At 37.7% G+C, this 16265-nt stretch overlaps 2 protein-coding genes and 1 long non-coding RNA gene across 3 annotated transcripts; 2 read left to right on the top strand and 1 right to left on the bottom strand.

Moving 5' to 3' along the window:
* Positions 1 to 15: 15 nt before the first annotated feature.
* pfn4 (profilin family member 4) lies at positions 16 to 2462 on the top strand. Its single transcript, XM_034018465.2, has 5 exons — positions 16 to 125; positions 794 to 923; positions 1365 to 1499; positions 1731 to 1836; positions 2193 to 2462. The coding sequence occupies exons 2-5, from the start codon at positions 807 to 809 to the stop codon at positions 2219 to 2221; spliced, it is 387 nt and encodes a 128-aa protein (XP_033874356.1). The 5' UTR covers positions 16 to 125; positions 794 to 806; the 3' UTR covers positions 2222 to 2462.
* LOC131737338 (uncharacterized) lies at positions 2149 to 4161 on the bottom strand. Its single transcript, XR_009328957.1, has 2 exons — positions 4079 to 4161; positions 2149 to 3525 (listed from the first exon to the last, which is right to left on the bottom strand). It is a non-coding gene; the product is annotated as an uncharacterized LOC131737338 (long non-coding RNA).
* A 4407-nt stretch (positions 4162 to 8568) lies between these two features.
* Positions 8569 to 15414, top strand: LOC117410985 (uncharacterized). The gene is made up of 4 exons (XM_059025969.1): positions 8569 to 8656; positions 14240 to 14393; positions 14489 to 14498; positions 14886 to 15414. Exons 1-4 carry the CDS (start codon positions 8569 to 8571, stop codon positions 15303 to 15305), a joined length of 672 nt encoding a protein of 223 aa, XP_058881952.1. The 3' UTR covers positions 15306 to 15414.
* The last annotated feature ends 851 nt before the right edge of the window (positions 15415 to 16265 follow it).

Raw genomic sequence — 16265 nt, 5'->3', positions numbered from 1 at the left:
AGCTGACGAACTGAGTACAGGAAACTTTAACTTTTCGATTGGCTTTGCCAATCATTATTTCCGAGAGGCGGTGCGTGTTTACGTACTTCTTGTTTCAGCGGTTGGCTTGCGAGGAACCGAAAGTGGTAAGCCTACGTTTTATACATAACATTGTATTGACTTTGATTGCAATTAAATAAATAAAATTGAGAATTAAAAACAGTGAAATATTAGCACCATGTGGTTATCTGAATATAACAGCACCAGTACATGTTTAAAGGCAAGACAACTTATTATTGTATATTGTTTGGAGTTAACTAACATTTACAATCAACACATTTACAATAACTAGTTCAGTTCTCAGACTATTATTATTATTATTATTATTATTATTATTATTATTATTATTATTATTATTATTATTATTATTATTACTGATATTGATATTTGTTATGGTGATTATTATTATTGTCATTAATATTTTAATAATAAAAATAATAATAATAATAATAATAATAATAATAATAATAATAATATATTTTAAAAACACCACTTTTACACCTCAGTTCACAAATTTGCGTTTGATAGAATGCTGAAAGGCTGTACCTGGGTGTCATGAAGACACAGCAGTTGGCATTATGAAACCAAACTGGCTCAGTGTTTGCAGTCATTCCACAGTTGTAAAGCTCCAATCATTGATTCATTGACATACACCCAGGCAACAGCATGCATTAAAACATAACTACATACAATGTAATTGTATCATATTGTGTTGTGTTTTTGTATTGTTTTTGTTTTGTTTTTTTCCATGCAGGGCCTTTGTGAAGATGAACCAGTTGCAGAATTTACTTAATGAATGTCTCATAGAGACAAAGCATGTTGAAAATGCAGCTGTTATTAATTATAAATGTTCCACAGTGGTAGCAGCCTCTACACGATTTAATGTAAGCAACCTAAAATATAATAATTAGATATGACCCATGTCCAGGTTCATGTACCGTATACATGTATCAATATGAAACAGTATTATATTAACTTTATTATACAAAAAAGTAAATCCATTAAAGGGTTAACTACCATTTTATTTTAGCACACAATTCAAATCCTCATCATAAATCTGTGTCTATTCTAAATGGTGCTATATTGTTTTTCAGCAAAGTATTCTGAATCACTGCTTTTGTCAAATTCCTGATAATAGTTTGTTCTCATGTCAGAACTGCCAAAAATCTTTGACAGATACATGCACTCTGGTAACAAATGGCACAAGAACCCCTTGAAATTGTAAAGGGTCTGATATTATTTACAGTAATGTATTTTGTTATTTCACCTGATGAAGCAAGGTATGTTATAACATTTTAAGAGTGTAACTTTTAAAATGGTCTTAGATTCAGCCACAGCAAGTCCAGAAGTTTGCAGAGGCATTTAAACAAACAAAAAGCATCAGGGAAGAAGGACTTTACTTCCAGGATAACAATTACACATGTGTCAGAGCTGACAAGAACGCCATCTACTCAAAAAGTGTGAGTAAAAAAGTGTGTTTAACTTCTTATGCCTTTAACTTGAAGAGTATGATTGCAAACAACATACAATAATAAGGAAAATTGAAATACATTTTAAAAAAAGCTAAATGATGAACTAATATCCTGTACTTTTATATTATATCAGAGACAAAAAAATAAAAAAAAAACAGGCTTGAGTTTATAAAATTGTCATAATTATAATATTACTACAAATTATTGTCTTATTTATAGAATGACCGGGGGCTGATACTGGCTAAAACTGGAACATATATTTTAGTGGCCACCTACTGTGAAGAAATGTATCCAAGTGTATGTGTGGAAGCAGTGGAAAAACTAGGTAAGATACATGGATGGCATTGGGGGTGGCATTAACCTTACGGTGATGACAGTTCACTGTAAGTCAGGTTGTTTTCCAGTCCAGATGAAATGAAAGATGAGATGAAAAAGTGCTACCCTAAAAATATATATTTCAATAAAAACACTTTTTGAATCCCAGATAAACAATATTGCTTTTCCCAACATCTTATGAAAACAAAACATCACACACTAAGTATTTCTACGTGAGATTACCTACATGTTTAGCAGTGAGACATAAAACACATTTTGTTCTGTAATCATTATTTGATTTTAGTTAAAACATTGTTTTATAAAAATGTTTCTTACTTTTAATATGTTTTATTTTTCTTCTTTTAGCTGATTATTTAAGAGAAAAGGGAAAATGAGACCACAATTCTTAGAAGAAAAAACCCAGAAAATCATCTGCTGTTTATTTTTTAACTGGAAATTAGCTAGTATGTACTTCCATGTTGAAAAAGCAATTTTTTATTGCTATAGGATGTTATTAAGAATGCGTGTGTAAATAATATGTGTATAAATTACAGTTTCAGTTGGAGGGGGCTTAAAAAGTGCAATATGTAGCACATGGTGTAGCAATTTCATGATGTACATTTATAATGTGGTTAAATAAAACCAAGTACATGCAACATACAATTGTACTATTTATAACATTTAACAGTATATAACCTATATGTTGAAGGGATGGGATTATATGTTATTTTAGCAAATTGTTTTGCTTGCAGAAGAGTAACATAAATAATTGTGGATAAGTAAAAAGAAAGCAACAAAAAATGTTATAGAATGGAAAGTTAAAGTGAACTTATATTTGCATTGTTTATCATACTGCAATGCAAATCATTACTAACTAAAATGATTATTAATGGCTGTCTCACACTGCCATATTGGTTAAAGACTCTTGTTTGAATGTATTCAAGAATTCTTTAATTTTCTGATTGAGTTTCTCTTCCATATGCAGCTTCTTCCTTTCTTTTTCTTGTTTTTCATTCTCTTTTTGTCTGGCCAGTTCCTTTTTACAAATACTGTCGATTGTTGCGATGTGTCTTAGCTGCCTGCATGTGAAAACTTGGATGCTTGCCTCCACAGGATTGACTTCACTGCTTCCTGGTAAAAGTGGGGTTGATTTTGGCCTCAAACGGGAGCAAGTCAATTGAGATTGAATGGTTTCATGTAACTCCTTCCTGCTATTTCTACTCACTGAAAGCCTGTCATTTGTTACGTTTAATTTGGAATCTGTTTTAAAGCTATGCCCAGACCAAGCACGAGATGAACTCAGAGAAGACATGACATTTCTGGAATAACCAGATTTAGAGGAAACTGTCCTAGGGTGCCGATATATATATGGCTTTTGTGAAAGCATGCTGATCTGTGTGTGATTGTTTGTCTCCTTGTTTTCCTTGTGCAGCTGTAGTTCTTTCATGGTGTTGTCAGCAGTTGCCCGGTGGGTACTGCCCTTGACACAGAGTAAATTATAATGTTCTTTCATTACAGCTGTAGTCTCATAATGGAGAGTTGTAAAAGCAACTCGATACCTGAAGTTAAGATGGTCCAGTTTAATCTGTAGCTGTGCATCTTCTTTTTTGTTCTTAAGCCTTACATCTGCAGACAGGGCAGATGTTTTCTGTCTGAATTTCAGTTGTCTTTTTATCATGTTGGAGGAGAGGCTGTAATACTTTTAAAAGAAGGAAAGATAACGGTAACATGATCTTTTAAAAAATAGGTACAAATAGATTTTTGGGATTTCTCTTAATTACAGGTATACAGTATATAGTGTATGTTCAAATTCAATACTGAATACTAGCATCATATTTTAATATTTTACAGTGCAATTAGAAAAGGATGAAATACAATGTAGAAAGGGTTTTGCTGCCTACATATAAATAAATATTTCAGTAAAATTATTAAGATTTAAAATCATACAGAACATATATGTTGACATATATATGCATGGATAGTAAATAAACCCATTTTATGAAGACCATATTCCAACTTTAATTGGGAGAAAACCGCCATCTAACTACATTATGGCAATCTACAAGAATAAAATACCACAACTTTAGTGATGACCCATCAAACACTGTATGTGTATTATTAAACTACTATTTAATTTGAAGTTGTATAAAGCAGTAGAATATTCTGGATAACAATACAATGTTCTTCAAATTCTACATTACCTAGACATATTTGGATGTTTAAAACTCTGACTTTGATTTTAAAATACTTACCAAATCTAGATGAAAGCATCTTTTCCTATATCCTTGATTATTATTGTCATTTCTTCAACTGTGTTGTTGGTGATGTGTCCTTGGTGATTTCTTACTAAAATGAATATAAAAAATATCTTGCTATTTAAATAGCTTAGCTGCCATGGTAGATGTAAACAAAAATAGCATAGGATATTCTTTTTGTGTTAAGGCATGCATGTGGAATTGAATGGGAATAATAAGTGGATCAGGTAACTGACAAGAATTTCTCTGTTCCAAAGATTGAATTCCCATAGTATAATGTAAAAGGAGACAAACACTGCATTAACGATTAACTCACCGTAACACTGCCAAAGAAAAGGATGATATAACACATGCAGAAATATGAAAGACAAATACATTAAAGACAAAAAAAAATAGAATAAGACGAGTGTAAAATCCGGTTAAAATGGCTTCATCCAGGGGGGCTCTCTTTCTCATTACTTTTTCACCATCGTGTCTTCAGCTATCAGTAGTGCAGGCACATTCTTCTTATTAAGAACTAGAAGAGAATGCTGTACCCTTATACATTCTGTAAACACATATAATGAATACACATTTATGGGTAAAAACAAAGATATTTCTGCAGGAACCATTCCACAGTACTGTACTTAGATTTTGTAAGACCAAACGATATTCTCATTACTAAACACTAGATGGCAGTCTTTGCAAACACTCGGGAGTTGTATAACTTAGTTTGGCACTCCTACAGTTCATTATGTTTGCTGCGTCTTTGGAATTTGTACACATGATCTCTTCGTACTTGCCAACATTTGGAAACTTCCAACTCGACACGACCATCATGACAGTACAAATAGACATAATGAAGCGTTCTTACCTTTGTACAAGTTAGTGATCAGCAGATGTGTCAGCCGCACGAAGAGACCAGCGTGTGGTTTTCATTAACTCTACTGTGTAGAAAAATGATTTTTATTTTTTTTGTTCTATGGATGAGTATAGGGACTTTCTTCCTGTGCATCAGGACGCAGGACATTTGCTAGGAAATCGGGACTGTCCCAACCATATAGGGACTGTTGGCATATTTGTCTTTAGTATTGTCTCTTAACAAATGATGAATTCTGTCAAAAAAAACCTCTTACTGATATTGTAAGCATTTAGGGCAGGTCTTTATTTAAATCGTACAAACAATGTAAAACGAAAATTAATGTAAAGAACAACATTCCATATTTAAGGTACGGACCACACAAGTTTCTGTTTTATACAGTTAACAGCAGAAACGGGAAATGTTTCAGCTAAATTAATAATTGACTTGTTTTCGAACTCTCTGAATTTGATCCTGAGACAGGACTGCCCTCTGCTCAAATAAAAAACATCATCATTCCTCAGATAAATGTTGTACCTTTGTAACTGCTAGATTCACTTATATCAAATTATATATATATGCAACTAACCAGAAATCCAGAATATCTCCAATCAATATATATCCTCATGATCTTGAACATAATAATTATAATGTAATAGCATAAGGTAATTATTTAGTGGTGTTTCTTTATAGTGCATGTATCCTGCTTATCACATAGTTGAAGTGTGGGTTGCAGGAGAAATCCTGACGGTATATACTGATGCAATTTTATTTAAAAAAAGGTACCTAGGCCTGAGCCAGGAAACAGAAAAGTTCTTATAAAAGTCGGTGTCAGCACTCTGACATGCAACATGCAACCCATACAGAGATGACTAGGAAAACAAATATTTGTGAATAAGCAAGCATATCCCATTTTAAAATACCTTGCGGTATGTAATATACTCACAGGACAAGATTGAGTAATTGAAGACTGAATTTTTATTGTTTAACACTCAGACCAAAATGTCTGTTCACTCATTGATGGTTGTCGTAAAGACCTTCTGTCTGTTTACGATAACCATTGCGACAGTTCTCAAAGTGATAGCAGTTCGGAACCACCGCTGTAATGCGACATTAAACGTAACATCCCCCCCCAACAGGCATCAGGTTATTTATTTATTTTCCTTATTTCTATTTTTTTTTTAATTTAATTCAGTGCTCAGTCACATAGTCTCTCATCCAGGCTGGGGAAGCTTTAGCCCTTTGAGGCCGCCCCTGCAACGGAGGTGAGGCAGGTGGATCTGGAAGGCCCCCCATGTCTGGATTTCCCACAGCTTGCGGTTGCCAAGAGGTAGACGTTAGACTCGTACCTCCCAGTGGTGTTGTGGTAGGGGCAGGGACCTTGCGCAGACGATTGGTATGCCACCGAGATCCGTCATGGAGACGATAGGTAGCTGGCCCCAACTGCTTCTCAATCCTAAATGGGTTGGACCAGTGGGATTGCATTTTGCGGCGGTGATGGTCATACCTGATGCGCACCCAGTCAGATGCCTTCAGGACTGGGCACTGGATTCTGTGAGCCTGATCAAACTGTTGCTTCATTTGCTGCTGCTGAGCCTGCACATGAGGCTGTAAAGATGAGTTTTGAGGAGGAGTTTTCTGGCTGACACTGAGGCGGTCCAATGGAAGCTGCAGCTCTCTTCTCAACATAAGAAATGCCGACGAGACCCCTGTAGTCGTGTGTTTGGTGGCCCAGAAATGTAGGAGCGTCTGAAGAAGGGCGGTGTCAAACTGGCGGCCCTCAGAGAGATACGTGCGGATACCATCCTTCAGGGTTTTGTTCAAACACTCCACCCCCCCATTAGCCTGTGGATGGTACACAGCCGTCCTGATGTGAGTGATGGCATGCTCCTTTAAGTAGGTGGTAAACTCTACCGAGACGAACTGGGGCCCATTGTCTGTGGTGATTCTGTTCGGCAAGCCCCATTGTGCGAATAGGATGTCCAGGCTGCGTGTAATGGCCTGGTGGTGGTAGAGCTTAAAGGCAGCGCTTCTGGCCACTTGGGGTGGAGGTTGTAAATCACCAACAGGTAACGAGCATGAGCAGGACCTCCATGTAATTCTCCACAGATGTCGACCTGCAGATGCTCCCATGGTCCAGCCTGCCACTCTACTGGGAACAAGGGTGCTGGTGTTGGCTGGCTGGCCTTACCGCTAAGGAGGCACACTGTGCAGTCCTTCACTAATAGCTCCACATCCTGGTCAAGGTTAGGCCACCAAACGGTATCCCTACAGCGTTGTTTGAGCATTACAATGCCCAAGTGTCCTTCATGTACCATGCGTAGCACCCGGGCTCTCAGTGTCTCCGGGATCAGCGTGCGATGGCCCCTTGCGATGCATACATCCTCCCAGCAGGACAGTTCGTCACGAACTCTGTAGAATGGGAGCAGCTTCCCGTCCACCCTGGGTGACCATCCATCTCTGATGTAAGTGCGGAGGAGTCCAAACAGCTCGTCGTCCTGTGATGCTTGCCGCAGCTCTGGCATGGAGACGACTGTCTTCAGTGGGCCTTGCAGCAGTTGTACAAAATCCTGATCCCCGTCTGTGACATGACTTACTGGCTGTGGAATTAATAGAAGCAGGTGCAGGGTGTTCTGTGCCAGGCCGTGGAGAAGGCGGTGGAGCCTGCCCTGAGCGGCACCAGCGGGCAAAATGGTTTGTTGCATTTCCTACAATGCTGACCCTGTGCTGGGCAAGAGGCAGCACAAGTTTCATGTCTGCGTTGAGAACTTTTTGAACTGGAACCTGGGCTGGAATGTCTGACAGCGGGGCATTCTCCGTACTGGTTAATTTACACGCACCCTCCACTTGTTTCCCAATAGTGATTGCTTTTTCAATGAGCTGATCTCTAATAAGTTTGCCTTGCAGAGTCCCGTATTTACAGTGTTTAACGAGCTCCCGCAATGACGACACAAACTGCAATACAGACTCACCCGGTTTCTGAGCTCTCTGCCGAAACTGGAAGCGATGCATGAGGACACTGACCGGAGCTGAAGTGTACAGCGAGCGCTGCGGTAGCTGCTTCAAAGCTGTCATCTGTAGGTTGCAGAGTAGAGAAGATGCGCTGTCTTTTTGTGCCCAGACAATACAGTAGGATGGTCCGCTTCCTGGGGCCGCCACATCGTGAAGATCCAGCGCCAGCAAGTACATGTTAAAGGAGTTAATCCAGCGGCTCGCCAGGGACTGTTCAGAACCACCGCTGTAATGCGACACTAAACTTAACACAGTACCCCTACATGCACCTACTGTACAGCTATGCCAGTAACAGATTCTGATAAGTTGAAGTCCTACATTCTTCAATTACCGTACACTACCAAAGCTGTCAGAGATAATAGTAACAACCTCTGATAATTGATAAGTGCTGTATATCAGCACTGAATTGTAGATTTTTTATAATGTTTGCCCTTGTAGAGAAGAGGAAGGTACCCTCCCCCTCCAGCAGCCAGTACAATATTGGGTCTGGAGGCTGCTGGGGTTGTATCAGGTCTGGGAGCCAGCTGTAGGGGCTAATGGTCGGTAGGAGATAGGGTCATGGCACTGGTGTCAAGAGTAGGAAATGCACAGTATGTCACAGTGCTAGAAGACCATGTAATAACAATTCCCAATCATCATGGCCTTCTCCCAGGCCGCAGCTATTCCTGAGGTCTGGCTGACAGCCTATCATCTGTTGCACTTTGTAGATATGGAGTCAGTCACAGGCAGAAAGACAATATAGTGTTTCAGTCCTGCCAGGTTATCATTTTTGATAACTTAAAACAAAACAACCCGAGAAGGGGCGATGTCCCACAACGATACAAACCCTAGCCATATTGAGATTATACAGGGCTATGAAATTAAAAGCAACTAATAAAAATATGGTTAAGGAGAAATGTGGCAATGTCCTAAGATATTGCCATGACTATGACATCACAAAGCCAGGTTTTACCATGTGCTTGAATAGCTCTGTGTATAGCAAACAACATCAGGTGTGTCTTATTGTGTGCAAATGGATTTTTATTTCCATCCCTGTATGTTATACTATAAACAGTGCTGCTGCTGTGGTTTAAACCAGTTGGCTAATAATAAACTGCACTGCTTGAGCTAAAATAATTGAAACATGTGACTGACTCTTCTATACCACATACCTGTCAAAACAAGAACCACTAAAAAGGAGACTTGCAAGAATATTCCTTGTTCCTGCTTCCTTAAAACAGTCCTTTGTTAAAAATGCATCGGTGGTGGAACCAGTTGGGAGAGGAACGTGAAGTGCCTAAGTACTAATGGCAGATGGGTAGTGTATGGGATGATGGAGGAAGTGAAGTACATGGAGATATTTTGGGAAAGTTTAAAAGAGGACGTCTCCTTACTACTCTTTTGAGGTCACGCAGCTTGAAGGTAGATACACTAAAACCAATTCTAATGTCTAATTTTATCATCTGGGGAGTTTGCCTTCAAATCTCCTCCTCCCATCCATCTGCATCTGGACTTTTACCAGATCTGTTGGACTGGCAAAAAACTGGCCAATGGCACCAGTCATCATAGCACCAAATCCCACTTTCCTGAGTGACAAAATCTTTATTACAGTAATTTAAATATAGAAAAAGTAACAAATAAACACAAAGTGGGTTATTATGAAAGAGATTTGTTTTTACCATGTTTGCTAATCACGGCAATTTATTTTTGTCACCTGTACCAGTTTGACCATATTAAGGTTACAGAACAGTGAACAGTTTGTTAAAATACAAATGTGTTATCATTAAATATGAGTTATTGTCATAAATATTTAACTTTCAACTATAAATATTACTACTGAAAACAGGAGGCATTTTTTTACACAGAATTGTGAGGGTCTGGAACCAACTCCCCAGTAATGTTGTTGAATCTGACACCCTGGGATCCTTCAAGAAGCTGCTTGATGAGATTCTGGGATAAATAAGCTACCAACAACCAAACGAGCAATGGCCTCCTCTCGTTTATAAACTTTTTATGTTCTTATGTTCTTATTGACCACAAAGGAAAACTGCCGTCCTCATTTCTGCCCAATCTGGACTCCCACAGTTGTTCATAAGATACCATCCTCACCCCTGAATACACTGGAACAACCAGAGGAAAAAAAATGTGACAAAAGTTATGTTGTTCTTCATCAATTACAGTAGTTGTTTCATTCTGTACCTATTTAACCATTAAGTGAATTAATTAACTTTAAACAAAGTCTTAACATATATAAAAGTGTGTGGCTAGGGCATATAATCCTATTGAAAAGCCCAACAATTACCTACAGCAATTGCTGTCACATGGATGTGTAATGTAATAGTTGAAAACCAACCCCGATCTTTGAGGTTTTAATAGCATCTGGAACTTGAGTGGTGCATTGAAGAAGGTGATTTGCTGGTAACAGGGTATTGCAATGGAGGGAATGAAAGACCCATGAGCAATACCTTAAACATTGCAAGAAGGGCAAGTGTTTTACAATAAAGGGTAATTCTGAACAAATTGGTAAAGCAATGATCCTTTAATAAAGTGAAAAATACATGATTATTAGCAAGATCAGTATTCGTAAGATCAAGTTTATGTTACGTTTCTGATGAGAAAGTAGCCTGAGCGAAGTTATCCGGCAACAAACTCCCCATCCCGTTGTACTGCTTTCCTACAAAAAGGAGAACATTTCGGGGTACCATTTTACTAGATGTCTTACTCATTAAAATATTTCGCACATATATATATATATATATATATATATATATATACAGTGCCTTACAAAAGTATTCAGACCCCTGACCAATTCTCTCATATTACTGAATTACAAATGGTACATTGAAATTTCCTTCTGTTTGATATTTTATTTTAAAACACTGAAACTCAAAATCAGTTATTGTAAGGTGACATTGGTTTTATGTTGGGAAATATTTTTAAGAAAAATAAAAAACTGAAATATCTTGCTTGCATAAGTATTCAACCCCTGTGCTGTAGAAGATCCCAGTTTACACCGATGAAAGAAATTGCCCTAACGAGGACACAATTACCTTACCATTGGCCTCCACCTGTGAACCATTAAAGTTGCTGTCACATTTTTTGGATAAAAACCCCTCTGTTGAAGGATCATTGGTCAGGCTGTGAATCTGAAGGAAAATGAAGACCAAAAAGCATTCTACAGAAGTTAGAGATAAAGTAATACAAATGCATAGATTAGGGAAAAGGTACAAAATAATACCCAAGTGTTTGGATATCCCAGTGAGCACAGTTGGATCAATAATCAGGAAGTGGAAGCTGCATCACACCACCCAGGCACTGCCAAGAAAAGGCTGTCCCTCAAAACTCAGCGCTCAAACAAGAAGGAGACTTGTGAGAGAAGCCACAGAGAGGCAAACAATCACTTTGAAGGAGCTACAGAGTTCAGTGGCTGGGAGGGGAGTAATGGTGCACCAGTCAACCATATCAAGAGCTCTGCATAACACTGGCCTGTATGGGAGGGTGGCAAGGAAGAAGCTGTTACTCAAAAAGTACCATCTGAAAGCACGTGTGGAGTTTACCAGAAAGCATGAGAGTGACCCAGCTGCGATGTGGGAAAAGATTTAGCGGTCAGATGAGACCAAGATAGAGCTTTTTGGCCAAAACTCAAAGCGCTATGTGTGGCGCAAACCTAACACTCCCATGCCTCAAGACACACCATCCCTACAGTGAAGTATGGTGGTGGCAGCATCATTCTGTGGGGATGCTTCTCATCAGCAGGGACTGGGCATCTTGTTAAAATTGAAGGAAGAATGGAGCAAAATACATGGAAATACTGCAAGAGAACCTGCTTCAGTCCGCTAAAAACTGAAGCTTGGGAAGAAATTCACCTTTCAGCAGGACAATGATCCCAAGCACAAGGCCAAAGCAACATTGGAGTGGCTCAAGAACAAAAAGATGAATGTCCTACAGTGGCCCAGTCAAAGTCCTGATCTCAATCCCATTGAGAATCTGTGGCACTATTTGAAAATTGCAGTCCACAAGTGTCGTCCAACCAACCTGAACAACCTGGAGCAAATCTGCCAAGAAGAATGGGCCAAAATCACTCCGACACTGTGTGCAAAGCTGGTACATACTTACCCCAAAAGACTTAAAGCTGTTATTGCAGCGAAAGGTGGCTCTACCAAATATTAATGTGTGGGGGTTGAATACTTATACAAGCAAGATATTTCCATTTTTTATTTTTCTTAAAAATATTTCCCAACATAAAACCAATCTCTCCTTACAATAATTGATTTTGAGTTTCAGTGTTTTAAAATAAAATATCAAACAGAACGAAATTTCAATGTACCATTAGTAATTCAATAATATGAGAGAATTAGTCAGAGGTCTGAATACTTTTGCAAGGCACTGTATATATAGTTAAATGGGGTTGTGTGTAAAGGATGATAAGGTACTTTTAAATAGAAAATTGAAATGAGCTGAGTGGAAATATTTTTTAAGGGCACTGGGGTGGTCACAGCTGGGCCCTCTGTGTGCTCAAGAGTTTTGTAAGGATAGATACTAAACTTTGAACTTTAAATTACTGTGTGACCAGTAGGAGGACGTTAATCACCATTGCACTACAGATAACCTACTGTGTTACAACACAGCAGACTGATTGAGTTGATCCAGAATTGTGAAACGTATTGTAATTCTTCCAGGTAATTTACAAATACTGTGGTATAAAAGAGAGAGAAAAAAAGATTTGAATCACACTACACTTGCCCTACAATAATTAAAATGTTGTTTAACAACATTGTGGGGTTTTTTTTGGTTTTTTTTGTAAACTCTTCTGCACTGCTGACATGTTCATAGATAATAACAATAAACAAAACATTGCAGTTTAACTGTGCCACATAGATTGGCTCAGTCAACTGAAAAAAAACAGTTTGTTTGCTGCATAAACAATCAAAGGCCAGGATGCACAAATAGATCACCATGACCTATACTGTAGATACCGACACCATGTAAATTACACCTGTACACAAAAAGGCTTTAGTATCTAGATAGTATCTCCGGTCAAGCAAGACTTGGGTTTATGCAGTAGTAAGTGACATCTCTGTGAAGCTAGCAACAATTTCACTTCCGGAGAGTGCTACTTCCACATCTCAATGTCGGAACCAACTTCAAAATAAAAGTTCCTCCATCCTGTCACTCTCATATAACGGTTGGAAGAGACAGTAAAAGCAGCAGCAAGAAACTACATTCATAAATTGCTTGTCATTCATTATTAATTTAATTATTAATAATATTATTAAGGTCTAGCTACTTTATACCAGGTAATTCTTTTAAAAACGTTCTCCTGTATTATTAATATATTATTTATTTTTTTTGCATATAATGTATAAATTACTGTAACCTATAAACAAGATGATAAATGATAATTTATTAGGTTTAATATATATTAAAATAGACCAAAACTTTCACTTCAAAGCCAGGTAATTTATTATTTATTAATTGATTTTGCTCTGTAGGAAGGAGATAGGCTACTTCTGAAATAAGAATAATTTGGGGATCACTGCCTTAAACAATGTAATATTAATCTTTATTTGTATAGTGCAATCAATGTGTAATACAGCTCAAAGTGCTTTACAAGCAGAATACAGCAGAGTAAAATACAGAAACAAAAAGTATAATTATTAAAAGCAGCCCAAAGCACTTTGCAAGCAGAATACAGAATAAAATACAGAAACAGAAAAAGTACTATTGTTAAATAAAAAAATAAAAACTATAATAAAAATGATTTTAAACAAGATTTAAAAATAACAATATGGGCCCTTTGTTATTAAAAGTGCATTCATTTAAATAATCTCATTAAAAAGAAAATAATGTAGAAACTTATTGTATTGTAAGCAACGGATTCTGCATTATACGACAGTGGTTCATGCCACAGACCAAGAAAGTGGTCCACATCACTCACTGGGTACCAGCACAAAACCATTTTTGCTGGTGATGCTGGAGCAAATAAAAAGGTAATTCATTTTATTATTGATGTTTTTTCAAACCATCTCATTCAAGTTTGTACCTTTAATGACTGCTGGTGTATACCCCCATACTAATGGAAATAAGTTGTGTCTTATAGGATTCTGTTAACACATACTAAGGTATGTTGTGAATTAGTACAAACATACAGTGTAGCTGTTCAAATGAAAACACGAAAATAATCTATGTGACTTAAATACCTTCAAAAATGCATTGCTAATAATGAATTACTATGTGTATATATCTCTTTTTAGTTTGTGATGGTATTTGGCAACTCACATCACAGAAGCCTGAGATTTGGTTTTAGTTCACTCCTGGTGCCTGTGCAGCAATATTGAGGAAGGAAATTCTGAGAGAAACCTTACCTGAAGAACCAGATTTAGTGGTTATTTTAGCCCCTGGTAATAACCTCACCAAGAGCAACACTATCGAGCAAGCTGGCAAGGAATTTGCCACCCTTATCCACTCGGCACAGCATAGGTGGTAATGTAATGCAACAACTGCAATTTTTGCTGGGGTTGGAATATAAGGTTGGTTGTGCAAGATTAACTTCATTGCTGTTGTTGCTGGGGTTTTAGTAGTGCCTGGGCACTGAAAATATGACATTTTGGCTGGTAGGTTGTGTATTTCAGCCATTCCTGAAAAAAATTAAGGATTGTAACTCAGTAAAAGGGGGGTGGAATGTAATGAACAGACTCATAGTGAATAGAAAATGGGATTGGTTGTGCCAGATTTACGTCACTGCTGTTGTTGCTGGGGTTTTAGTAGTGCCCGGGCACTGAAAATATGACATTTTGGCTGGTAGGTTGTGTATTTCAGCCATTCCTAAAAAAATTAAGGATTGTAACTCAGTAAAAGGGGGTTAAATGTCAATATTTCACTCAAAAAAAATAATTAACGATTGTAACTGAACACAATAGGGATTTTTTATTCATTTTATGTTATTGTAATCCTGTTTAAGATCCTTGTTGGTAGGTGGTAATATTAGATTTTCCGACCCGGCTTACTGTTGACCTTGGCCTTCAAGATCTGTTGCGTCAGGAATACCATCGCTGTGCAGCCCGAATGAAGGTCCGATACCTCTCAATATCTGAACACTTCCCCGTCACATGCTCAGAACTGTGTACTGATGGTGTACATCTCAGTGATGACTGTGGCATGCCTCTCCTTGCACAGCTCATGTGGTGTGCAGCTTACCAACAACTGTTTGCTGCACAAGAGACCAAACCAGCAACAACAGGTTTACAGAGCAAGAAACCTGGCCTCACTCCACGTCTGGTTGTGAGAGGGTCAACACCAGTAATCAGCAGCGCTGATCCTTTCGAGTGGGCAGAGGTGAAGCATGGTACTACCAAGAAGGCAGCGGAGGAGCTATTCTTGGAGATGACTCTGTAAAGTGTTAAAACTTAATTTGTGTTGTTTTAATTTGATGTTCTTTGGCATTGGCCAATAAAAAATGCAAAACAATCTGAGTGATCATCAGTTCGGTGCTATTACATTTCAATTTTGGGGGGAGGTTGCTGAGTTACTTAATTGGCCTCACACATGCCCCAATGCAGCCAAAAGAAGTAATTGACTTCTTTATAATATTTGTAAACAAAACAGGGACAACATACACCAACTGGTAGAACAAATTAATTATTTAAAAACGGGATTAACAAATTCAAACACAGAGACACTAGTACATTGTACAACAGAATATAGTGAAGAACCAGGTAAGTCATTTGGGGGAGTAAAAAGGAAACTAATAGAAAATATTTAATATGATAAACAACAGTGGGTCACAGAACATTATTCTAAGAAAACAAAAACTTTCTGTATTTGTAAATCCCCAAATAAAAGGAAAAGGCCTATGCTAGCCTGCAATATCTGCCATGAATGGTACCATTTTGAATGTGTTGGCATTCCCAATCATAGTGGTGCAGATATTGACTCCATGGGCTTTGTCTGTAACTCAGACACATGCCAGCTAAAGGTACTACCAGTACAAAAAGGTTTTACATTTACAGGTAAAAAGAACAGACTACCCTGTAACACTAATAAATAAAACTGTTAATGTATGTTCTTCATCTACACAAGGAACACAAACAGACAATCTGTGTATTCCACTTGATTTCTTTAAAAACAAATTTAAATGTGGATACACAACAGATGACACCAACATGTGAGCAATATACTGTGGAATCTGTGGAGGATTCTTCAACTGAAGAACATGTTTTTAGTCAAGATACTTTACATTGTATTTTATCATAAAAGGCAACATTTGGTGATTTTACATGTTCAGTTCTGCCATCAGCTACATTCCATTTATCAATGGCAGATTGGTCTCTTGAGTTAAAATGTGGGAGATCTTTC

This window comes from Acipenser ruthenus, chromosome 6 (genome assembly GCF_902713425.1).
Source record: "Acipenser ruthenus chromosome 6, fAciRut3.2 maternal haplotype, whole genome shotgun sequence".
NCBI classification, from domain to species: domain Eukaryota; kingdom Metazoa; phylum Chordata; class Actinopteri; order Acipenseriformes; family Acipenseridae; genus Acipenser; species Acipenser ruthenus.
This window is presented reverse-complemented; position numbering and strand designations above follow the sequence as displayed.

Excerpts from the sequence above, each read along its gene's own strand:
- LOC117410985 (XM_059025969.1), top strand. The coding sequence starts at position 8,569 with ATGGCCTTCTCCCAGGCCGCAGCTATTCCTGAGGTCTGGCTGACAGCC. Across the intron at positions 8,657-14,239 it reads AGATATGGAGTCAGTCACAG|CAATATTGAGGAAGGAAATT; the intron begins GCAGAAAGACAA and ends GTGCCTGTGCAG.
- pfn4 (XM_034018465.2), top strand. The coding sequence starts at position 807 with ATGAACCAGTTGCAGAATTTACTTAATGAATGTCTCATAGAGACAAAG. Across the intron at positions 924-1,364 it reads CAGCCTCTACACGATTTAAT|ATTCAGCCACAGCAAGTCCA; the intron begins GTAAGCAACCTA and ends AAATGGTCTTAG. Across the intron at positions 1,500-1,730 it reads ACGCCATCTACTCAAAAAGT|AATGACCGGGGGCTGATACT; the intron begins GTGAGTAAAAAA and ends TCTTATTTATAG.